Source organism: Neovison vison, chromosome 3 (genome assembly GCF_020171115.1).
Source record: "Neovison vison isolate M4711 chromosome 3, ASM_NN_V1, whole genome shotgun sequence".
Classification (NCBI taxonomy): Eukaryota; Metazoa; Chordata; class Mammalia; order Carnivora; family Mustelidae; genus Neogale; species Neogale vison.
Genome location: NC_058093.1, coordinates 18,297,501 through 18,323,007, shown reverse-complemented (window position 1 = coordinate 18,323,007; position 25,507 = coordinate 18,297,501). Strand labels below are relative to the sequence as shown.

The 25,507-nt window shown below is 40.7% G+C and overlaps 2 protein-coding genes across 3 annotated transcripts in view; one reads left to right on the top strand and one right to left on the bottom strand.

Moving 5' to 3' along the window:
* Positions 1 to 1,064: 1,064 nt before the first annotated feature.
* FASTKD2 (FAST kinase domains 2) lies at positions 1,065 to 19,915 on the bottom strand. 2 transcript variants are annotated; one of them, XM_044241422.1, is made up of 13 exons: positions 19,789 to 19,915; positions 19,421 to 19,539; positions 17,766 to 18,586; positions 14,368 to 14,471; positions 13,609 to 13,717; positions 12,962 to 13,085; positions 12,550 to 12,689; positions 10,833 to 11,005; positions 6,934 to 7,097; positions 5,747 to 5,950; positions 5,269 to 5,350; positions 3,490 to 3,604; positions 1,065 to 1,261 (listed from the first exon to the last, which is right to left on the bottom strand). In XM_044241422.1, the coding sequence occupies exons 3-13, from the start codon at positions 18,486 to 18,488 to the stop codon at positions 1,142 to 1,144; spliced, it is 2,058 nt and encodes a 685-aa protein (XP_044097357.1). In that variant the 5' UTR covers positions 18,489 to 18,586; positions 19,421 to 19,539; positions 19,789 to 19,915; the 3' UTR covers positions 1,065 to 1,141. The 2 variants fall into 2 exon arrangements, with proteins under 2 accessions (XP_044097357.1, XP_044097358.1); XM_044241423.1 differs by lacking the exon at positions 19,421 to 19,539.
* Positions 19,915 to 25,507, top strand: part of MDH1B (malate dehydrogenase 1B) — a 26,400-nt gene continuing 20,807 nt past the window's right edge. The window contains exons 1-2 of the mRNA XM_044241424.1: positions 19,915 to 20,163; positions 24,422 to 24,534. Of these exons, the coding sequence (XP_044097359.1) occupies positions 20,142 to 20,163; positions 24,422 to 24,534 (135 nt within the window). The 5' untranslated portion in view covers positions 19,915 to 20,141. The remainder of the gene's footprint in view (positions 20,164 to 24,421; positions 24,535 to 25,507) is intronic.

The window sequence follows — 25,507 nt, the reverse complement described above, 5'->3', positions numbered from 1 at the left end:
GTGTCTGGTGGGGGCCCTCTTCCTGCCTCATAGGTGGTCATCTCACCATGTCCTCACATGGTAGAAGCAACAAGGGAGCTCCCTGGAGTCTTTTATAAGAGGAGTAATACATTTCATGAGGGCTCCACCTTCGTGGACTAATCACCTCCCAATGCTCTACCTCAAATACCATCACCTGGGGCTTAGGTTTCAACATATGGATTCAGAGGTGGGGACATACACATCCAGTCTCTTGCAAGGAGGTAAAATCATACCAACTTAATATGGCACTCAGGATTCATAAGCGAAACTCACTGTGTCCACAGTGAGTCAAACACTAGGTAGATAGCTATACCGCAGATCTGAACTAATATTTCAATAAAAGAATTAACAAACAATTGAAAAACAGTCCTCAGGTCTGACGCACAACATAGTTCAGCTATATATTTAATCTAAAAGACTTCATGAAATGGTGGGAAATGGAAAGGGGAAAGGAATGATCTCAGCAATGGCAAAAGTGATGTTAGCAATCCAAAGCCTAATAAATTTGGACTCCTTGACATCTCTGCACGGTCTCTTCTGTGCATCTCTCAGCATGGCCCACGAACCACTTCCATCTCAAGTGCCTGTTGCGTATGCAGACGCCTGACCCACACCCATTCTGCACATGCTACTTCCATTTCTTCTTAACACATGCTGCAGTTCAAGCACTTGGCTAAACTGCCCACATGGTCAACACTGAAAAATGTGGTCAATGCCCGAGTCCCAGAACAGCTTATGGTAAGAGTGCAGATGTACAGATTTTGAACACAAGACCTGCCCAAGGTCTTGAACACCTCAGCCGCAGCCCATCACAACTAAGGAACCAGTGTTTAATGCATGAAAGCTAAAAAGCAAAAGTAAAACCTACAGCCCATGAATCTGTCAACTATCTGGGACCTAGAAAGAATAGGTATGGTTGGAAAAGTGACCCTTCTGGGGTCACCTTCGAAAATGCCAAGAACATTTCTTCCACTCTTAAAGCTGATTTTAATGGTGAACTGAAGCATCACGTTCTGCTATGTTGAGCAGTCAGTTGAATTCCATTGACAACTGAATTGTAGTCTTTATTAAAATTCTTTTACAAACTTATGTCTGCTAATATGAAAAGGCTACTTTGACTTTAACATGTGCTTTGCAGATTTACATCAGCAGTAAGAAAGGCTTCAGTTGAGTAGAGTTGGGTCTTCAAAAATGTGATTACATCCTTCTTCTCCAGCCTTTCCACCTCCCAATTATGGACCTTACCAAAGAAAGGGGAAAATCATCAGTTTGCAAGAAGACAATGACATGTAAAATAAAAACTAGTTTTGAAATCCAAGCATATCAAAGTAACATCAAGCCAACTTAAAAAAAAAAAAAAAAAAACAAGTGTTATCACTACATTTGTATCTTCAGGGTAAATACCCAGTAGTGCAACTGCTGGGTTGTAGAGTAGTTCTATTTTCAACTTTTTGAGGCACCTCCACACTCTCTTCCAGAGTGGCTGCATCAGCCTACATTCCCACCAACAGTATAGGAGGGTTCCCCTTTCTCTTCATCCTCGCCAACGCTGTCCTTTCCTGACTGATTAATTTTAGCCATTCTGACTGGTGTGAGGTGGTATCTCATTGTGGTTTTGATTTGTATTTCCCCGATGCCGAGTGATGCGGAGCACATTTTCATGTGTCTGTTGGCCATTTCGATGTTTTTTTTGCAGAAATGTCTGTTCATGTCCTCTGCCCATTTCTTGATTGGATTATTTGTTCTTTGGGTGTTAAATTTGGGTGGTAAGTTCTTTATAGATTTTGGTTACAAGCCCTTTATCTGGTATGTTACATGCACCTGCATGTTTACAGCAGCAATGTCCATGATAGGCAAACTATGGAAAGAGCCTAGATGTCTATCAACACATGAATGGATAAAGAATATGTGAAATATATATACAATGGAATACTATGCAGCCATCAAAGAAAAACCCAAAATCCTGCCATTTACAATGATGTGAATGGAACTAGAGGATATTATGCTAAGCGAAGTAAGTCAATCAGAGAAAGACAATTATCATATGACCTCACTGATATGAGGAATTTAGGAAACAGGACAGGGGATCATAGGGGAAGGGAGGGGAAAATGAAACAAGAGGAAACCAGAGAGGGAGACAGACCATAAGAGATTCTCAACCTCGGGAAACAAACTGAGGGTTGCTGGAGGGGAGGGCAGTGGGAGGGATGGGGTGGTAGACGGATGGAGGCTGGATTATGGATACTGGGGAGGGCATGTGCTATGGTCACTGCTGTGAATTGTGTAAGACTAATGAATCACAGAACTGTACCCCTGAAACAAGTAATACGTTATAGTGAATTTAAAAAAACAAGTGTCGGGACACCTGGGTGGCTCAGTTAGTTAAGCATCTGCCTTTGGCTCAGGCATGATCCCGCAGTCCTGGGGTCGAGTCCCACATCGGGCTCCTTGCTCTGCCGGGGACCTGCTTCCTCCTCTCCCTGCTGCTCTCCCTACTTGTGCTCTCTCTCTCTCCTCCCAACAAAGATACAAATAAATTTTTAAAAAATAATAATAATGAATAAAAAAAACTTAAAAAACAAGTGTTATCTTATAAATTATTCATATTTTAAAGGTTTAGTAAGACTATGTGCTAGGATTGAAGAAAGCTCTACCAGCGAAAATTCTAAAAGCTTTAAAGGCCCTCTAATGGGTGCAAAAACTCTTTTCTTGGGATAATCTTCCTGAGAATCCATATAATATCCATTAGGGGGAAAAAGTCTTAAATAGTAGCCCATTAAGAGAAACATGCCATCATAACCTCAATAATCTGCATGTAATCCACGTTTGGATACAGAAGTACCATAATGAAGACTGACTTCACCTTATGTGCAAGACCATAACAGTGGCCTTTAGACAGACATATATACAGAGAAATAGAAATATATATGTAGATAGATTCATTCATAAGGTTCTTGCTCCATACAGAGACTTCTGGAAAGGGTGGCCTAGCAAAGCTGCAGAGCTCAGAATCAAAATGAGGTGTGAGAAGGAGGAGAAAGAACTCTCTTCTCACACCATCTAGCTAGTGACAACCACCTGACAACAGCCTCACACCAGCCCATGATCACACAAAGCTTTAATTCACATCTTCACTTCCCTTGCTCAAGAAACTCTGGAAATTGAGTATCATGTCATGGATCTTAAGTTAAATAAGAAAACAAATTATTTACATTTTCCTCTTAACAAAAAGGAATAAAATTTACCAAACGTTGCACTTATAAAACTCCTAGTAAATAATAGTTATCCGCTGAGCAGGAACCACATCATGCACAGAAATGTTCTTTTCCAAAGAAAAAATAACTAAGGTACTCACTCCAACACTGCCGACAATTCCTCTAGAGTCCTCATAACCAAGCTCAACCACAAAATCCCCAGCAGAATGGACATCAGTAACGGAAAAGTATTTCGTTTGCATTTTTTTCTTACCAAGATTACGTGAAAACCCATTATTTTCAAATGTCGCAATTTCATAGCAAGGAATCCTCTGGGATGGGCTAAATCCAAACAGTAAGCAGATCTAGGAACACACAGTACAGCTACTCTGAAAATGAAAATGCACAAAAGGAGACCCATTACTAATGAGATTACATCTACAATCGGACTGCATTCCTCTCTGGAGATTTCAAAGTTGAGTTCTCTGCTGACCACAGTTGTCACCGTTCCCTCCTACCCAACTGTCCTCCACCTCCTTGTTACTTGGCCTCTGCAAATACTCCAGTATATGAAGGCTACAGAAACCAAAAGCTTTTAATAATGCTTTACATGATTATCTCTCAACCATCTTTAAGAATGGCTATATTCTTGATGAGCAAAATATCCAAATAAGAAAGCATTTTATGGCCTTCCTGTGTAGCGTTAATCTCTGATCTAAATATAATTATTTATGCTACTAGTACTGATGTAAATAAACCAAATGGCAAATGCTCTCGTGGTACATATTGTCTCCCAGAGAGAGAAGCATTTAAAAACCAGAAAGGAGAGAGCAAATACAAAGAAGAAAACAGTAAGAGAAAGGCCAGACTGTTAAAATGATAAAATCTGTACGTTAACAAAACGTGGAAGGTGTAATTTGTTTTTTCATTGTTCTTGGCCTTTTGGAAAGATTAAGTTGGTTGGAGGGAAAACAAGACCTTTGTATCGTTACTGTCTTTTGTTATACTTTGGCTGTTATCTGAGATAGCATAAAAGAAATGTCATTTTTTAAAGGAATGCTCATTATTTCCTTACTTCGCCTCAGTACTTTAGGCTGAGAGCTACTGTATTATTAGGCCCAAACAGTGCAGTACCTGAAAACAAAAAATAATCTTTCACAGAGGTCTGGGAGAAAGCCTTTCTTTCAGGGCAGATGGGTAACTTGCATAGGGAGGGTCACAGTCAAAAAGATGGCCAAGGAACAAGCTAGATGGATTCAGAAAAGGGGTAAAGGTTACAGAGTTGGAAGAGAATGGAAAGGCATGAGCGGACAGAGTGTGAAGCCTTACAGGTTTCCAATGTTTTCTGCCTCTCTCTACTGTAGTTATGTGCACATCCTATGAAGCAGTGAGGACAGAAGTTCCTTGGGGTCACAATCCATGTCTGACTCATCTTTGTGTGCCCCGCAGGGCCTAGAAGTGCCTTTCCACAAAGACTGACTGAACACCCGGTGTGTGCAACGGGACCTGAAGCATCTGCACGGATAGTTTCAATCATGTTAACGTTGTTTTACCGCAGTACTCAGCTTTAAAACCTCATCTGTAAAAATTGCCTAGTTCATTACATGGCTCAATTCCAGTCCACTGTCTTTAGGGAACGTCTGCATTTACACCTACGCAGTAGATTAATGGAGAAGTCTCTTGGTTTATCACAAGCTCTGCAGAAACAGGTCTTAGTATTGTTCCATTACCCCAGCCGCCGGCACCGCGTGCGGCCTCTGACCCCAGAGCCGGTCTGTTCTTGTTCGCAGTGAGACTCCCGTGTTCCCACTTCAGTGACACCTGAACTGTTTGTGGTTGGTTTTTGTTTTTGTTTTTGTTTCTAATTGTCTTTAAGGAGGAAGGGCCCCATTAAAGGGTAAACTTGTAATAAACTGGAATTTCAAATAAACATTATGTACTTGTGTTTATAAAGAAAAAAAAAAACGGGTGCAACGGGAGTGTGCTGCTACTTAATATGAAGTCTTTGAGAATTAAATTCAGAAAGCTCAGCAAGTGAATGTATGTCAGCAACCTTTGAATATCTGTAGCAGAAGTTACTGCGTCGGAAAACGGAAGCACTTGACTCCTGTTAATATCCATTCTGACTTCAAAATCTGAAAAAAAAACAATTTTTCAAACATTGCTCAAAGTGATATTCAGTTTCAAAATATATACTAACGCTACCAATAATGATAATGGCATCAGACACAACATATGATGAGCTTACGATGTGCCAAACTCCAGTCTGGAGTTTACACGCATCGTCTCATTTATTCATCACGGGAACTGTATGAGGTTCCACTACGCTTACTGCCAGTTTATGGACAAGGGGAAGGAGGCGAGCACCTCGCGAACACATCACTGGCGCGTACAGAGCAAGACTCCCAATCTGGCAGTCCAGCTCCGGAGCCAACACTCCACTAACCTGCCATGGAAAACTCTTCATCTTTGCCCGAAATAAAGGAAAAGAAGTAAAATACAATAGAGGAAAATCACAGAGACCCCCATACCGATATGATAATTATGTGGCAACTGTATGTCTTTTGAGAAGTATCCTTCTCCCAGAAGGCTACTTAGCGCGTCAGCCACCTTCACATTTTGATATAATGTCGTGGACCGTGGTGGCAGGTCGAAGTCTATGGCCTTATGACATGGAATATCCAGTTTTAGGCAAGCAGCCAAAATACGAAGCTTGTGAGCATTGCTCTCATCACCTAAAAAAAAAAAAGGAGAAAGAAAAATATACAGTTAAGAAGAAATACTAATGTCAAGCTTAAGACATTGTATTAATGTACCTATATTGCTAATGATGATTCTTCTCAGGAGGAACCTCTGTGTCTCCCTAGTTCCCACAGAGCCTACATCGGTGCCCGGTATTTGATAATGCTTTAAAGTTTAGAAGATCTTTGTAGGTGACTTAGTGTAAACTCTTCACTGAATGATGAGCAATGCCCAGGAAGGTTCAAATGCCTTATGATTAACCAAAGGCCAAGCTGGGACTCAAATCCATGTTTCCTGGGTTTTAGAGTTGTTTCCCCCACTGTCACTGCCTTAAAAAGTCAGCACGTGCTACTCCTGCTTCACAAGTTGACTCTGGAATTTCCTAACATTGTTTTTAAAAGAATTTAAACTTCTCTATTCTCAGACCCATTACGGAATTTTGTACATCCAGCCAGATACTGCTTTTCTTTGTAAAGACCCAAAGTCAACAATTAATTTCATTCCAAGAGTAAGGTAAGTTCACTACTTTGGAAACTATCTGAATGCTTGATCTAAAAGCTTGTGTCCTCATTACAGGCCAGGAGTGACAAAGTGATTAGGGCTGCAAAAACTGACTTGAACTCAGCTCCAAAGGTGGTATGTAAGGATTAGAAAATACAAACGCCTCCAATCAAGGCACAAAGAACATGGTGAACACACAGCCTTTGCACAGGTGCAGATGGTATAAATAAAAGGAACAATGGGGATGTGTTTCTGATCCTTGCCTTCTATACCTAAGAGTCTGTCATTAAAGGAGGCTGCATAGGTTTGCTGGCTTGAAGCACCAACCTCTGACTTCATCATTTTGGGTCATTTCCTCAGTACTATCTGCATGTTTTAACTAACTCTGCTCTAACAATGACCCCATTCAGAATCACAAGGTAGCTAGCTAGTGGGACTGCCTTATTTCGGTCACAACCGTATGCTGATATCATACCTGGTATCAGCAGCTCCTTGATGACATCCTTTTGGAGAAGTGGATTAATAAGGGCCATGGGGAAATGGTTCATCAAGCAAAATGAACACACAGCATTCAATAGATTTTCAGAAGAGATGTTGTGAAGATAACCGGTCAGAGAATTAGCCATAACTTCTTGGAACCTTCAAGGGAACAAAGAAAAGTCAGCTTTCAAATATAAATAGAAAACAAGGTTGTGGTAGGGAAAGTGGGATGTCAGAGAACCAATGGCTTTAAGGAGTCCAAAGAAAGGAAGGGAGAAAATCAGACTGGTAGCCTCCGCATGTCTTTGAGGTCAGGTGCCTATCTCACAATAAATATAGGTTCTCAATAAATCTTAGTTGGCTACTGCTACATGTCTTGTACAGAGTAAATACTTCATAGGCTGTGACCCATTTAATTACTATTAACACTTTATGGATAGGTATTCTTCTTCTCATAATAAAGATGAGTAAACAGATTCAGAGAGGTTGAGGAACTTGTCCAAGAACAACCAGCAGGAAGGAGCAGAGACAGCAATGGAATGCAAGTTGTCAGGCTCCAGAGCCTTCTAATCATTCTCCTGAATTTTTACCATGACTATGTCTGCAAGGTCTGGAACACTCCCAGTTTTACTAGCAATTAAAATTCTGTAGCAATCAATATTCTGAGTTAAAAGAACTTCCAGCCTAATCCTACCATGCAAACTAATGTTCTACAGTATGACAAAGCAGTTAAGCATGAAGAGAGCGAAGATCAAATTACGTGGGGTCTCTTGCTCAGGGTGACATGATAATAAATGGCAAAGACAGGTTCTGAACCCAGGTTAGGCTTAGGACATAAGCTATCTAAAGTTCTGTAAGAAAAAAATGAACGACATGCAAAGGACGGTGATGGCACACAGGAAAGGAAGTAGACAGAGTAGCTTTGCAGATAAGGAGAATTTCCGGACGTGGAAAAGATGCAGTGAGCCCTTATGCACACGAGGCTGTACAGGAAATGCCCTCAGATCAGCTGGGAGGTCCCATGGGCAGCAGCAGATGGCTGATGGACGGAGTGGGAGTGCTAGAGCAGGACTGTGGGAGTTACTATGGGGTGGGAAGAAGGGAACAGGCCCCAGAGACAGCAGTGAGGCAAGAAAGGGTGGGCGGCAGAGGACCGCCTTTGGAGACTGGGGGGTAATCACCTCTCGGATCTTCTCATCCCACTTCGGTACCTCCTGCTTTAGTTAACACTCAACTTTACACCCTTCTCTGCACATGCTCTGCTGTTCTTTCCTCCCTGACTTGAATATGGTGTCGCTTCTGCTCAGAATCTTCTTTCCTGCTTATCTTTCTATGGTTGCCTCCTATCTCCCCACCTTTGAGGATCTGCTCAGGTACCACGTCCTCCAGGCAGCACTGTTTGGAGGTAGCCCCACATCACCAGGCTAGCGTCCTGGAGCATCCTTCCTCTACTGTCATATATTCTGCATAAAATCTATCACTCCAATTTTCATGCTGTCTTTAACTGCCAAAATCTGTGCCAACCTCACCCATTATACAGAATCCTGGCAAAAAGGATTTTTGGGAAGCCTGGCTGGCTCGGTTGGTGGGGCATGTGACTCGTGATCTCAGGGTTGTGAGTTCAAGTTCCATGCTGGGTGTAGAGATTACTTAAATATCTTTAAAAAAAAAAAAAAAGGATTGTGTCTTTCCCATCTTTGTCCTGAGTACCCAAGTACTTGGTATAGGTTTTCTGGCTAAATAAACCAATTTAGATGAAGAAGACATAAAGGAGAGAATGTTTCTAGAAAAAGATGAATCAAAAATAAGGATGTACAACAAGCTGTACCCATTAAATATGTATAGCTTTTTACATGTTAAACATAAGATGAATAAATAAAAGTGGTTTTAAAAATCATTTCATACAGTTTTTAGTAAATAACTGATGGAGGAAGAGGAGAGGGAAGGGAGAGGGAAGAGGACGCAGGAAAAGAGAAAGAAGAAGAAGATCTATGGTGACCACAAGTAAGCCACAGACGTTCTGGAGTTCAGGAGCACACTGAGGCCCAGAGATTCAAATCTGGGATTATCTACGGGGTGGTAAGTACAGATCATGAAGGAAAAAAAGGACTGAAGTGACAGTTGAAAAGCTAAATGTTTTCTTTCTTGGGTTTCAAACCCAGAACACACTCTGGATTTAATAGACCCTCTCTCCCAGAAGCCACCACACAAATAAAATTATTAATGTACCACATGTGGATATACAATGTGCTAAGCCAAATTTTCTACCACTCTCTGCTAATCAACTTCTCAAATGCTCTGAGTTAGCCTGCTTCTAAAAATCCACCACTGCAGCCGAAGACACCATCATCCTCTCTCTCTCCCCTGAAGTGTTCCTTTGGTACCTCCATTTACTGCCTTCCTCTGGAAATCCAAGGCTTGCCTCCTTAAGTAGTCTGGAAGAAAAGGGAGCATGATGCAATGACGTGGACCAAGCTGTCTCTTGGGATGGCCACGGTGAATTGAAAAACTCCTTAACCACCCAGTGTTTGTTCTCCTAATACCATGGAATCCGTGTGGCTGTTCCTGGAGTTCTACTTACCACTCAGCTTGACACTGTCAAGAAAGTGCCAAAGGTACATAGGAGCCAGCCTCAGAAGAAAACCAAATGAGGGGAGCAGAAGACGACGGAATTTGGGGGATACTTGGAAACCTTCATTAGATGCCTATTCTGTGCCAGGTCTTGTGCTAAATTCAGAGTAACAAGAAGCTGGGTCTGACTCTGGAGAGCTTTCCAGCTGAGAAGCAGACACAGGCTTTCTGACAAATAATCCCAGCTCTGTGTCAAGGTTCAACCGGAGATTCATATAAGCTGTGACAAGCACAGGGGCTCTGGAGGCAACAAGCAGGGAAGGCACAGAAAATGCGGCACAAACCAAGTTCTTCAGTACAGTGCAGGCTATGGTGGGCAGCTGGAGGCTAGCACTTCTTTGGGTACGTACTCCAAAGGAAGGGTGTGGGACTCAAACTCAATCGGATCTCCTCTTTTAGAAATCTGAATCCTGATGGAAACCCCAAGGACAGAATGCAACTGAAGTCACGTCACTCACCTGATGACGGAGACGGTCTATGACTCCTGCCACTGAGACCCTCGGAACCGGTCTAGTTTATTCCTGCCCTCCTGTGGCTCCCCTCCAACTCTTTTACACAGATTCACCCACTTAACCCTCTTAAAGACTCAATGTGATTAGGAGTAACTCTTATGTCTTCTCCCCATTTTAACAGATGAAGAAACCCAAGTACAGATCAGTGGCTTGCCCAAAGTTAAGTAGCTTATGAATGGCAGAGCCGTGCTTCAAACCTAAGTAATACATCTCCAAGGTCTGCGCTTCTACAAAAATGGCATCTTACATACATTTTCTTTCATTTTTAGTAAACTCAAACTGATCCAGAAAGGTAGAAAAGATGTTCTGGGTGGAAAGCAGAGGTAGGAAAGAGCCCAGCATGTCTGAGGAACTGCTGTATTTAATAGTAGAAACGCAAGGTTGTGGTTAAAAATGAAAATTACAGAAAGCAGTAATTTGGGACCAAATGAATAGTCACAGGCAAAACTGAACTATGAACTCAGGGGCTGAGGGAATAAGCTAGGAGAGTTTCAAATGAAGACTCCTTGGCTGAATTAACAAATAAAACCGTAAAGAACAAAGAAACAAGCAAGACGACTAAAAGAAAAAAAAAAAAACCCAGCAAAAAAAACTTCACAAATAAAGACTACCAAGCCTTGTTTCTTGATACAGGTGGCAGCCACGGATGTGCTCACTTGTAACAATGTATTAAGCTTATGATAATATGTAACCTTTCCTTGAAGTATGTTATGTGGCAATAAAAAAAAATTTAAAAAGAACAAGTACATACTCTGAGGTCTGGCATTTGTAGAAGTGATTGAGAGAAGAATACACATGAAGAATACAGATAATGCTTTTCATGTTTAGAGAGGCAGGATCAGCTATCACTTTCTTCATGAACACATCCATCAGATCAGTATGTCGAAAGCCAAGGTTTTCAAATAAAATGAGGAGAAAGATAACCTTTAAAAAAGAATGAATTGAGGGAAAACATTTTAATAATTATAGAATGCTCCCAGTAATTTTTTTTAGAGCTCAAAAAATTAAAACAGCAATAGAACTGTCTGGATGAAGAGAATATTCCCTAAAAAGAAAAATTCTCTTTTCCTCACAAAATCCATTCCAGCAATTCCTGAATTAGATATTAAGTTAATAAGCAACCCCTTTTTATAAATGAGAACCAGGGCATACAATGGTTTCCATAATTCCATCTCATTTAAAAATAAATCCTTTCTTACATCAGATCTAAAAGCTACCTTAATATACAATGGAATATTACTCAGCCAACAGAAAGGATGAATACCCAGCTTTTGCATCAACATGGATGGGACTGGAAAAGATTATGCTGAGTGAAGTAAGTCAAGCAGAGAAAGTCAATTATCATATGGTTTCACTTATATGTGGAACATAAGAAATAGCATGGAGAACATTGGGAGAAGGAAGGGGAAAATGAAGGGAGGAAAATCCAAGGGGGAGATAAACCATGACAGACTATGGACTACAAGAAACAAACTGAAGGTTTTAGCAGCGAGGGGAGGGGGATGGGTTAGCCCAGTGGTGGGTATTAAGGAGGGCATGGATTGCATGAAGCACTGGGTGCTATACACAAACAATGAACCTTGGAACACTACACCATATACTGTATGGTGACTAACATATCATAATTAAAAATACTTTAAATATACCTTTTCTAAGGTTTTTCAAAATGACCAACTCAATTTTGAACCATTCTACATTCAAAACATGTAAGAGGTAACTAAGAGGTAACTCAAAAATTTCTGTATTCAATATTGAGTTGTACAAATGAGAACAGAGATTAAATATACTGTGATTAAATTAAAATTTCCAGTTCACTTCTCATTTCCCTCTTGGAGATTCTCACTATTAGTATTTCTCTTTCCAAAACCGATTTCCATGGCTAACTCAATATGCACCTTACCCTCCAAAGTAAAGTGAACCTAGGGACTGAACACAATTACCACTGTTTCAGTACAAAAGAAGCTTTTACCAGCTGCTTCATTAGATGTTTCTACTACTAATACAGCCCCCAAATTTAAAGGTTCTTACTCTGGAAGAAACAAAACAACTTTCCATAAATAGAAGATAGACATGGTCACCAAGTAATGACATTTTACACTTCAAAACGCATAAGCCTGTCACATCATCTGTTTTTACTATTCTAAGTCTAAAAAAGAAAAATAGAAAGATAAAAATAATCCTAATTATCCAAATTATCATGCTATCTTTTAAAAAACAAACAGAAGGACAAACTTTGGACAATATAGTTTCTCTTTCAGAAAGATGGTTAAAAGATTAAATAATATATTAACAGGAAACTCCTCGACAGAAATGATAAGGAGCTATTCTTTCAAAAGTCATTTCAACATCGGAATATTTTGGTCTCTTAACTGCTATAAAGCTGATACAGAAATACCCAGAATGTTAAATGAATTGATCTGCTTCCTGGAAGATTCTGAGGCTTATTCTAAACTGTTAACAAAACTTACTTGCTTTAACTTCCAGATGTCAATAGTCGTAGCCACATAATCTGCTATTCCCTTAAAAAGATCTAAATTATGGTACCGGAGGTCTCTGCAAGACTGCAATATGTTGATGAGTACTTTAAAAGGACACCCATGGATATTACCTTTAAAAATGAGTTAAATAAACAAACAAAAATTACCAGATAGCTTTGAATGTTAAACCCAAGATACTCTACACTCAAAATGTTTTGATTCTTTAGAAAAATATAGCACTGCACTTTGTAAAAGACAAACACAAAAAAACTAAAGGCAAAATTAAATTTAGATCTAATCATATCATCAGTTATTGTCTGTGTAACAGTAGAGTTTTTAAAACAAATACAGTCCAGAACAGTAGGTCAGATGCTAAAAATCATGAAAGAAAAATTCCCCTTACCTAGGACCATCTTACTGCATTCATCCAGGAGAACAACAGAGCGGTGATTCATGGCAGCTAATGCCTCAAACATGTGCTGGCTATTCAAATCAGAAAATTTGTCTAATTCTCTCAAGGCTTTCATCTAAAGAAAAACAAACTTCAATTTATAATCTCTGGCAAAGTAAATTAAACTTTTATTTTTAAGTAAAAATGATAAAGTTTGAGCAAAGTGAAACATACAGTGAAATATCCAAAGAAATATACAGGTCAAATATACACATTTATATATGCAGGGGCACCTGGGAGGCTCAGTGGGTTAAGCATCCAACTCTTGGTTTCAGGTCAGGTCATGATCTCATGGGTGGTGAGAGTGGGCCTAAGTGTTGGGGCTTGACACTCAACGAGGAGTCTGCTTGAAGACTGTCTCCCTCTGCCCTCTCCTTACTCCCACATGTATTCTCTCTCTCTCTCTCAAATAAAAAAATAAATCTTTAAAAATATGTACATATTCATATATACAAATAAATACAAATCTACTTCTATTACTTCACTCTAGCAAAACTGAATCTAAAAGCACAACAAAGTCTAGGAACTAAGAGCAGATAATACGAAAAAAATTTTTTTTCAAATCTTACCCACTTTAAGAAAATTCAAAACGTGTTTACCTCCAGTTTCCTTTTAAGAGCAATTGGTGCATCTCTTCCAACACATCTTATCAGAGCTTGTAATGTAAAGACACGTTCTATTTTCCAGACTCGCTGATCAGCTAGTATCCTGTAATTAAACACAATAAATACCACATTCCTAAATTCTGAAAACCAGAAGAATTATTTTAGAAGTCATATGGTCGAGCTCCTACCTCTAGGCAAGGAAGATGGACCCTACAAAAATAATCTACCTGCCCAAGGGAATGTAAGTAGTTAAAGACTGAAGACCAACCTAGCACTATTTCCTCTCACATTATTCTACTATCATGAACAAACAAACCACATCAGATTATAGTAAGATATCCCAATGCATACGTAAAGACAAAGGAAATTAAGTCTTATTCTCACTGACCTATGACATTAGATCAGTTGCATTAATTTTATAAATTATAAAACTCAAGCCCTTTTTTGGGCCAGGTCCTTATCATGTAATCCCACAAAGTACCCAAGTAACTGTTACGAGCTGAACACATGTCCATGTGCTCCCAGCCCACATCAGTTACAAGATCAATTTAGAATCCAACGTCACCCATACTTTTTTTATGGTGGACCCTAAAAGAAGCATTATTTCTAGTGATCCAGAATCAGGATTTTAAGTTTAATAAGGTATTAAAGTCTGTCCCCACCCAAATAAGGCAAGTCGACTTTGTGTTTTTTTATTTGAGATATACACGGAGTAGAGAAAGCCACATGAATAAAGCATAGGAGAGTGCTTACCGCAAACCTGCTCGAAGAACGTCCACATTCTTACATGGCTTCATTGCCTCTAAAATAGCTGACAAGACTGAAAGACATTTCTCATCACACTCATTGATACGTTCCTATGGAAAAAATTACAAAAACACTGCAGATAAGCCTATTGTAGACTACCTCACCTAAGCAAAAGCACTGAAGCTTTCAATTAAATGATTAAGTAGCAAACCAATAATTCATAGCCCACAATAAACATCTTTGAGAAAAAAATTTCATATGTAGTGAATTTTCCAAATAACCAAAACACAATTTTACCTATCAACACATTTTTTACATTTACCATTACCACTGAAAACCCACTTGATATTGACTGCATTCCTCTGCTTCTGAAATAACTTTTATCAAACATCATTTTTACTTCTTAGGACTCAAGCTCAGCATGAAGACAAGGGGTAATTTGTCCATTCCTAAAGAACCTTAGACAGCTGTCCTCTTATAACTTCTCTATATGCTTTCCTGGCATCAAACTGTAACTTCAGTTGTGAATCTTCTGATCCACATCTGCTATCACATTTTACCACCACTATCTGGGTATCAAGGAAAGCCCAGGCTGCGATTTCTTTCGAATCTCTTGGGTTGAGGCACTTATCTAGATTCTAGAAATGGCAGAGGGCATAATTCAGAAAGTTAATAGTACTAACACAGCTTACTTAGTGCTCTACAATTTAATCACAACCAACTCATACACCTCACAAGAGTAGTTGTCACCACAGGTGGAAAACTTGGGCTGAAAGAGGTATGCTCTTTTGCTAAAATGGCATGACTAACAAGGCACAAAGTCTCAGGTCAAAATCAGGTACTAAGTAGAAATGGAAAAGGCTGAAAGAAAAAGAAAGGAGGGTTTCCATAGCAATTCACAACATCCCATCAATATCTGCTGTGAAAGAAAGACTGTTTGGCTAAAAGGCAAATTCACTAATGACTTACTGACCTTTCAGCTTTAGCTAAAATGTCTTTACAACATTCCAACAGGTCAATGAGACACAATCATACATATATATATTCTGATTCCAAATATTCACTCATACCAGACCAATGCAAAATGTTATGCTGATTTGGATACCTGTCCAAAATCTAGTAAAAGCACTACCAACCAGGTAGTGACTTATTATAATCACTTCTAAATAACTACATAGGGAATACAGTCTACCAAATAAACATGGATATATTGTGTGGTTTAAACGCACACACATAAAAATTCATTCTTATGAAGGACATACAGAAATCACAGTAACGTAAAAAGCTAAAGTTAAAAACTCATATCCTTAAAAACTTAATTTTATAATAGGATAGGACTATAGGGGTGCCTGGGTGGCTCAGTGGGTTAAAGCCTCTGCCTTCAGCTCAGGTCATGATCTTAGGGTCCTGGGATCGAGCCCCATATCAGGCTCTCTGCTCACCGGGGAGCCTACTTTCCCCCTTCCCGCCTGCCTCTCTGCCTACCTATGATCTCTGTCTGTAAATAAATAAAGAAAATCTTGGGGGGGGGGAGGATAGGGCTATATATGAGATTATCCTTAAGAAATTTAAAAATTATTTAATTCTGATCACTGAGTCTAGAAGTCTGAGATGTCCACCCTTAAAAGGTAAATTATTGGGGCGCCTGGGTGGCTCAGTGGGTTAAGCCTCTGCCTTCAGCTCAGGTCATGATCCCAGGGTGCTGGGATCGAGCCCCGCATCGGGCCCTCTGCTCAGCAGGGAGCCTGCTTCCTCCTCTCTCTCTGCCTGCCTCTCTGCCTACTTGTGATCTCTCTCTGTGTCCAATAAATAAAAAAATAAAAATCTTAAAAAAAAAAAAAGGTAAATTATTACTTCAGTGGACTATCATTTCTTCATCACATCTGGTGCTTCAGTGAGATCAAAGTGGACACTGACTCCCTTGTTCGAAACTAAAAGTGGCTCTTTTAATCAATTTCACCCTTCCTCCAGTCCATTTCTAAAATATAAAGTTGAACATGTAAACACTTTGCATACTTCAATGGATCCCCCAACGCCCATATGATAATTCCAAACTCCTTATGAGGGCATAAAAGGCTCTTTATGATTTAATCCCCCTCCTCCCATTTCCAGCCTCAGATCTTGCTCCTACACCCAGAACTGCTCCTCCCAGTCAGAATTACACAATTTCTTCCCTACTCCCTCAAACACATAACCCCAGCAGTCTATACTTCAGCACCACTGAACTGCTTTCAGCTCCCCAAACCTGCTGAACTTTTCTTCTGGATGGAGAGGCAATCCTCTTCTGCAAATACTACCCCCTTCGCTATCCATTTTTCACTCTCACAAACTGCTGCTCATTCCTTGGATTCAACTTGGATATCATCTCCTACTGAGCTTAAATCCTTGTTCTACCATGAACTAGGGGTTTGTTAATTCACCCAGCAAATTAAGACCTACAAATATATTAACAGAAAGGTAAACTTGGGCAGGTTATTTAACCTAGCCTAAATTTCCTAATCACTAGTAAAATGAAACCAACGGTTTTAAAAGGTACACTGAGGATTACATGAGGCAATTCTGTTTTCGAAATATATACATATATCTCTGCCTCAAACTCTAATCCTGTATCCTCCTCCTGTCTCCTCTTCCCACCATAAATGCCTTCTCGTAAGTTAGAAGTCGGTTATACACTCCTACAAGATAGTATTTTCTTTCACTGTGCTAGAAGTTCTCTTGTGGCCATTATTTTGTCCATCATTATATTCCCTTGAGCTCAAGTCAGTTCCTATAATCTAGCAAATGTCAGACTTACTAAATGACATTGGTTAGTTTTGCAACTGCCTACAAAATACGTCTTCTCCTTTATAAGGACAAGAAGCACGTCTCCTAAATCTCTCTAGTGACAAGTGTAGTACATTGATACATAATTGACACGAAATAAATGTTTACCATATGAATAAATGAATTCACTAGCTGTTTGACTTTAGCCAAGTTGCTTAACATCACTAAATCTGTTTCCTTATCTGCAAAACTGAGGTAAACATTGACCCAGCAGGGCTATTGAGAGGACTAAATAAGTAAAAAGTGTAGGTACTCAATAAATATTAGTTCTCCCCTCTTCTCTCTTACCTTCAACTAACCAACCTTTTCTTGTATATTTGATATCTCTCCTCATTTTAGTTTATTACTATTAGTCACCTCTGGCAAAGAAAAATGGTGCAAGCTTTCATAAATTTCCATAGCAAAAGGAAGGAAAGACCTGGTTAACTTATGGTCTCTAAATCATATATATGCAGAAATAAATATAAACTACCTATTCCACTAATAATTTCTTCCAATGAGGATACATCTCTATTTCCCCCTCATTCTTTTAAAATGTGCCAGCCGTGTAAAGTGATATTTACATCTCTTTTTGATTTTACCTGGACCACCCTCAGCAAAGTCTGTACCAGCAGAGTGTTCTGAGGAATTCCAAGCTTCACCATAGCATGAAGACTGAACAGCAGGTGGTCATAGTGCATGATCTTGGATTCTCTCATCATTTGTTCACACAGCTCATTAAATGCAGGGTGGTTAAACATTAGTTGCTTTTCAACACGCTTCTGGTCATCAGACATCCGTTTAGCAATTATCCACATTGCTGAAAAATAGTTACTACTGGGAAACGTAGGTCGTTCTGAAAACTCATCTAACACATCACTCAAAGAACTACACTCCTCAGACAGTTTTTTATTGTTGACAGGGGTTGGTTTTGTTTCCTTGGTGAGCACATCTTCACTGGAGGCCTTATGATGAAATGCTGCCTTCTTCAATGCATTATCAGGGTCAAGAGAGTGTTTTGAATCAAATGACAGTCTTCTAGGACAAAGCGGTCTGTCGACTGTAAGGACTGTTTCAGTGCCTATCCCCTTCGTTTGAAAATTCTCTCCGGATTTAAAAATTAAGGCATCCTGAAATAGATGTCTAGCAGATGACTGCACTCCATTACCAAAGTCACTTAAAAGAAGGTTTCCTGGGTTCCAGTTTGAATAAACAACTTTTGGTCTGGAAAATCCCAAAGGATACAGCCTTATCGTTCTGCTTGTAGGAACTAAAGTACTGAATTGTCTGAGGTTCCAAAAAATGGCACCTGCTCCGTTATTCATTGCGCTATCCGCTCAAACACTTTCAAATCACTTTAAAGTAGTCTCTGATGCAATATCACTTCAAGAAGGAGTGAAAGAGAAGAACTGCCGTTGTTTTCCTGTAGGGAAATGAGTTATAAAAGGAATAAAAATTAAAGAGAAATTTTTACTTAATGAAATGAAATGAACTTAATAGACACCGAAGTAGGAACCTATGGAGACTTTAAAGATTAAAACGGTAAAACTACTAAGGGGCACGAGGGTGGCTCAGTCAGTTAAGCACTGCCTTTGGCTCAGGTCATGATTCCAGGGTCCTGCATAGAGTCCCGCATAGGGCTCCCTGCTAAGCAGAGAGCCTGCTTGTCTCTCTCCCTCTGCCTGCCGCTCAGCTTACTTGTGCTCTCTCTGTCAAATAAATAAATAAAATCTTACAAAATAAACAGACAAAAAACAAAAACAAAAACAAAACCAACAGTAAAACTACTTTACCAATATGGGCTTCCTCCACTTCTCTGGGAGAAGCCAGGTTACCTTGGAAGTAGTCGTTGTATAAATGAGTTTAAAAAATAAATAAAGTGAAATTACTGGTGAAAAGTGTTCCCACAAAGTTTCTTAAGAAAGGGATTTTATATATGATCTCTTTGATATGAGGAATTTGAGAGGGGGGTTAGGTTGTGGAGGGTAGGAAAGGAAAAAAAAATGAAACAAGGTGGGATGGGGAGGGAGAAACACCTTAACAGACTCTTAATCTCCTGAAACAAACTGAGGGTTGCCGGGAGGTGACGGGGGTAGGGAAAGGGTGGTTGGGTTTCAGACACCGGGGAGGGTATGTGCTATGGTGAGTGCTGTGAAATGTGTAAGCCTGATGATTCACAGACCTGTACCCCAGGGCAAATAATACATTATGTGTTAGTAAAAATAATTTAAAAAGAAAGAAAGGAATTTTATATTACCATTGCTTTGGAGATGCCTTCAATGAAAAAGTTTTAACGTTGACGGATCCTTTTTAACATGAAGATTTAGCAACGGCAAACCCGGACTTTAAGAATATGGACTGGGACAAGAAGAACCGCTGAGGAGAGGAAGCAACAAAGCAAAGTGATGCTTGCATACGGCCTGCGATTGGGAGGGTGACACAATCGGCCAGTATCGCCAGACCTCCTGAAGTGTTAGGAGATAATATTTCCCAAGCTGGGCCACCCAGTACTAACCCACCTCCCTAAAGTTAAGGCCCAAGCAACTCCCGAGACTCTTCTCCAAAGGCAAGAAGTCTACGGTGTAGCACAGCAAAGTGCTTCGCCTAGTCTTGTTGCCCACTCACCTGAGGTCAGAACCCCGTGGTCCATACAGGCGCAGCCATGACAGCTTTCCTGCGAGAGGGGCGTATCGCGAGATTTTACGGATCCTTCATAGGTCAAAAAGCTTACGTTCGCGGTAGTCGGAGAGGTTTGCTCAGTGAGAAGAAAATTTACCGAAGAGAGCGACTAGTTTCCTTGGGATCAAGGATAGGGAAAAGCATGAAACATAAAGCAATGTATGATCGTGTGCCCCAATACCTAGCCTCTCTGGCAGGGTCCCAGACCCTGCGCTCAGCTTCAGAGTGCGCCTGCGCCACGCCGTGGTTGCCAGGAAACCGCCGAGTCGCGGTTGTTGCCGGTGGGTCGTGGATTTAAAATGGCCAAAATCGTGCTTGCGGGTGAGTGGTCCCCACGTCCGCCCGTGGTTCGCTCAAAACATCGACAACTACTCACCCCTGTGGTCTCTGGGCAGTGACTTCTTAACTGCCTTTTGTTTTGCAACTCCAACCTCTATATGGACCACCCCAGGCTTCTTATGCATTTATTTAAAGATGCTTATTGGGCAGGGTCCTGTGCAAAGCACTCCCCCGGACACTGGGGACACAGTGGGGGGAAGATATACCCGGGCCCTCGAGGAACTTTCAGTCTCACGGAGTACAGAAGCATGTAAACAAGTAATTTTGATTCACTGTAATTAATGAAATGAGGCAGATGTGCACAGGACTCTGGGAGGTGTTTCTGGAGCTGATTTTTGAAGGTTTGCGATGGGGAGACCATTCCAGAGAAAGGCACAGAGGCTAGAAGTCTCATAGCCTACTGGAGGAACTAGATATGGAGGAAGTGACTGGATCTAGGACCAGAATGGGAGAAGCAGGCAGATCCTTGCACTTAAAAAGTGCACCAAACAAAGGTGTTTCAACTGAAAGCAATGACGAGTCTTAAAAATTCTTTAAGCAAGAGAATATCTTTGTTGGGTTTGCATTTTAGGAAGCCCATCTTTGTCAGCAAATGGAGGAAAAGGATGGAAAATGTCACTGGCATCCCGAAAACCACTAAAGGGTCTTAGTAAAAACAACAGGCTATTGTACCTGCCTCCATTCCTTCTCAGCAAGTTTCCTGAAAGAGTAGACTGCTTTAGTATCTTCAAGTCCTTCTTCCACTGAATCTGGCTTCTACTTCTGCCTCCTGTCAGAAATGGCCTCACCAGAGTCACCAATGACTTTTACAGAAGCTGTCCAGTCCTTACTGGAACTTTCTGGTGCAGTAACGCAATTGACATCTCCCTTCTGCCTAGAAATCTATTTCCTTTGCATCTTTAGTCCTTCAGAAGAACATTTTTGAGCCCTGACTGACTATATGTTGGGAAGGCAGCAATACAGACACATACAAAGAATGTTGTGTGTGGGCCAGTGGCAGAGGTTTCTATAGGAGCAGTAGCAGGGGCCTTTAGTCAGGCAAAACCTTCCCAGAGGGAGTGGTTTTTTAAGAGTAGATCTTCAAGCAGAGTTACCTACTGGAAAGGAGGTAGGGAAGAAGAGAGTGATTAACGGATATGCGGCAGGAACTGGGGTTGGAATGAGAAAAGCTAGAAAATGGAAATAGATTTAGTAGGATTGTAGCAAAGGGTACAAGAAAGAGAGTATCATAGGCTGACGCCAGAATTAGATATAGATTCTTATGAGCCACGTTCAGTGTTCCAAACTTTATCCAAAGTACATAGAAGGCTTTTTTGGAAGGAGAGGACATAATCAAATTTGCATTTTATTTGAATGGTGTTCTCTATGGAAAGACAAAGATTAGATGCCAAGACCCCAGTTAGTTGCAATAGTCCAGAAAGGAGATAGTAGTGGCCTGGCCTAGGATGGTAGGTAATGAAAATGGAAGGAATTGAGTGGACTGGAGAGATATTAGGGAGGCTGAATTCATAGAACTAAATGTCTGATTGGCTGGAGGAAGGCAAGGGAAAAGAAAGAATTAAAATTATTTTCAATCAGTGGTTTGGGAAAATGGGCTGATGAGTCATTTTAAAAAAAAGTGGAAAAGTAGGCTTAATACTCTGGATATCCCTAATTCTCTTAAATAACTGAACATAAAGAACATAAGAGAAGGAACAAATTTAGTGGGGGACCTGTGGCAAAATCTACCCTAGATATGCTGAGGGGCTATGAGAAATTCAGAGGGAGATGGAAAAATACAGGAAGGTATAAACATCTAAATAAGGTGATAGCTCAAAGCTGGGTGTGCAGATTGCTACTTGAATCCAGGAAATGGAGGTCAGCCAGGAAGAATGCAGAGAGTATGCAGATTCTTTGAGGAATGCTAACCTTTTAGTAGATCGATAAAGGAATAAGAACCTATAAAGTATAGTGAGAATGACCAGAAAAGTAGGATGAAAACCTGAACAATTAACCCAACATGTGGGTGTTTCAAAAAGGTGGAAGAAAGCAAATGCCAACAAGAAAATGTCTACAAGAAAAGGATCAAAATGTATCCATTGGATGGAGTGACATGGAGGTCCTCAATAAGCCTCTAGAGAACTGTGGTGAAAACCAGGTTGCAGGGGGATAGGAAGTAAATGGAAATTGAGAACTGGGGATGGCAAGTGTAGAGAAATTTCTCGAGAAGTTTTAATAGAAGAAGACAGGTGGAACACAATAGCTAGAGAGGGACACACACTTTATGTTTCTTAAGACAGGAGAAATATAAATGTAACTTGACTGTTTTAAATAGGATTGGAAAGGACCATTAAGAATAGGGATAAGATGGGGGTACCTTAGTGGCTCAGTGGGTTAAGCTTCTGCCTTTGGCTCAGGTCATGATCTCAGGTACTGGGATCAAGCCCCTCATGGGGCTCACCGCTCAGCAGGGAGACTGCTTCCCCCTCTCTCTCTGCCTGCCTCTCTGCCTACTTGTGATCTCTAGCTCTGTCAAACAAACAAATAAATCTTAAAAAAAAAAAAAAGAATAGGGATAAGATGGTAAAAGAGATGTTAACCAATTAAGCAGAGTTGGCGGCAGTTCTGAGGGAGGAAGAGGGTGGTGTTTAGTGCCTACGTGGTGAGGTTAGAGCTGAACAGGAAGTAGAAGCTGCCTTCTAAGAATAGGAGAAAGAAGGAAAGGATGAGTCCAGATGCAGAAAGCCTTGAAGGTATGGATAGCAGGAGGTTAGGGGATTCCCCAAATGATGACATTTTGTATGACTTGGTTTTGTTTTTAGATCACTCTTTTTTTTAAAGATTTTTATTTATTTATTATGTTGTAGAGAGGAAGAGAGCACACGCGAGGAGAGCAGCGGGCAGGGGAGAAGCAGGCTCCCCACTTAGCAAGGAGCCCAATGTGGGACTTGATCCCAGAACCCTGGTGTCATGACCTAAACCGAAGGCAGACACTTAAACCACTGAGCCACCCAGGCGTCCCAGGTTTGGTTTTGGTTTTACAAAGCAGAAAGCAAGTTTATCTCTTCTGACAGTGTGGGAAAATGGAGAGAAGGAGGAGGTTTGCAAGAAGTGGGCCACGTTTAGAATGGAAACTGTGGAGAACAGAAGAGAGTGCTGGTAAGGAAAACAGAAGGCTCTCCAGGCAGAGTTGGAGGCCAGTTGAGGCTGGTGACCATGAATTCATAATGGCACCTCTCTGCTTGCTTCTGCCATGTTTCTCCAGGGGTGCCTAGACACAGAAAGGGCAGGTAACTGTTCATCCAGGGCGAGAGGCTTTTACCAAGCTGATTTGCCAGAAACATAGTGGGGCAAAATAATTTAAAACGTGAGGCAGAGTGTGGTTTGAATTCATGAACCATGGATTTGAACTAAACAGGGAGGCCAGCAGACAGGGAGTGGTTGAGAGGGCTGAGGATTTAGAAGTCGCTACGAAGTGGAAGAACTCATGACTGGGACTAACTGGGGAAGACTGTTGCAGATGGGTTCTGTCCCCCTGACTCCCATCAGATATCCAATCCATCTGCTCTGGTGGCTTTATCTTCCTGCGTGTTGATGGCTGCAAAATATGTCTCTGAGGCCCTGCATGGGGCCTGCACTTCAGACTCAAAGGTACAGCTACCTGCTGAGCATATCCAATTAGATAGACTGCACACACCTCCAGATGCACTTGTCTGTAATTAAACGTCTTACCTGTGACTTCTGTCCAGTAAGTGCAGGATCATCTACCCAAGCCAGAAATTAGGAATTATCCCAGACTTTTTTCTCTCCCTCAGCTTCTCTTTCCCGCCCCTGCTGTACCACTCCCCACAACACATATCAAATCTACATGTGATTTTACCACCACCCCTCCCTTCACCCCTTGCCTTTTAGTGGCTACAAATGAGTAGGTCATTATTTGTAGTTCATGATTAGTTAGTAGCATGGCAGCCCCTTAGAGAATGTGAGGTCTAGCATACTACTGGAGGAGAGTAAATATCCAGTAGCCTTTCCTTCTTTCCACATTTTATTACTTAAGATTTTGACCTCCTATGAGATAATTTTATTTTTACTACTGTTATAAAAACCAGAAGTTTATATGGTAGCAGTTTATACTATAATTCTATGTTATAAAATGTATCATAACTGTATGATTAGTTCTATAATTATTTGACAAATACTTATAACTACACGATGGTTTCTGTGTGATATAAGGAAATGTTGCAAATTTGAATTCTTTTAGGTAGAGCAGATTGCCCATATTATGCTAAAGCAGAACTCCTAGCAGACTACTTACAAAAGAATCTTCCTGATTTTCGGATACATAAAATTACACAGCATCCTCAGGTTTGGGAGGTAAGAAGACTTTGTTGTTTGTTAAACTCACACACTCTACAAAAATGTGTTTTGACTTAATGAAATATTAGCCAGTGTATCAGATGGACCTCCAATAATGGATGTTCGTGTTCTACTGATATTTTAACACTAATAAAATTAATTCCTACTTAGCAGTCTCAGAATATTATGTGTTTTTTTTTCCTCACACCTAGTAAAACAAATGAGGCCCTAACCAATCAGTAGAATAAATTTAGCTGTTTTTTTCTCCCAAGAATCCAGGTAACCTATATTAATAGGTTAATATAATTAATGAATTATATTAATAGGTCAACATTTCATTCTCCATTTGATTTCTTACATGAAGCACTTGCTTATTTGAAATACCCTTCTTTGGGACTGTGTTTCCCCACAAACAGAGATTTGGGGGAAGGAGTTTCCTTTACGGGGGGGAGCGGGTGCCTTTGGGAACAATGCCGTGGGAAGGAATGAGGACAGCAGAGCTGTCCAGTGGGAGAGGTTGAACCACTGTGGTGCTGTGGCAGAGGGCTCTGCCAGCCCGGACCTCTGAAGCTGGGGTGGCCCTTCAGAGATACCTCAAATACAGAAAAGGGAGCAGAGCTTTTGTACTGACACAACTAACAGTCCTTGGATGCAGGTTGCTTCTGGGCAGGGGACTTAACACTAGGCCAGGGAAGCTCTCTGAGGTCATTTCCTGGAGAGAGACTCAGCTGTCGGGTGACCCAGGGAATGAGTGTCTCAGTCATAAAGGGGGAATCTGAATGACGTATGACAGGATCTGCTACAGCTCACGAGTTGTTGTGTCTTTTGGATCTACATGCTCCAAGTAAGTTCACCCCATCTGGGAACAGCTCTTCTGGGTTTCTGGTTGATGTCTTTCCTTGGGGAAACTTGACAAGAGGATAGTCAGTGAAAGGAACCATAGTCTCTACTGCATATCATTTTAGGGCTGTAACTGACACTCATCACTGTT

Bases quoted from the DNA above. Each gene is read 5' to 3' on its own strand.
- FASTKD2 (XM_044241422.1), bottom strand. From the start codon at position 18,488: ATGAATAACGGAGCAGGTGCCATTTTTTGGAACCTCAGACAATTCAGT. The intron at 13,086-13,608 runs GTAAACACGTTT...GTTTTTCTTTAG, and splicing joins CTCTTAAAAGGAAACTGGAG to ATGAAAGCCTTGAGAGAATT. The intron at 5,351-5,746 runs GTATGGGGGTCT...TTTTTTTTTCAG, and splicing joins GCCACATAATTATCATATCG to ATTTTGAAGTCAGAATGGAT.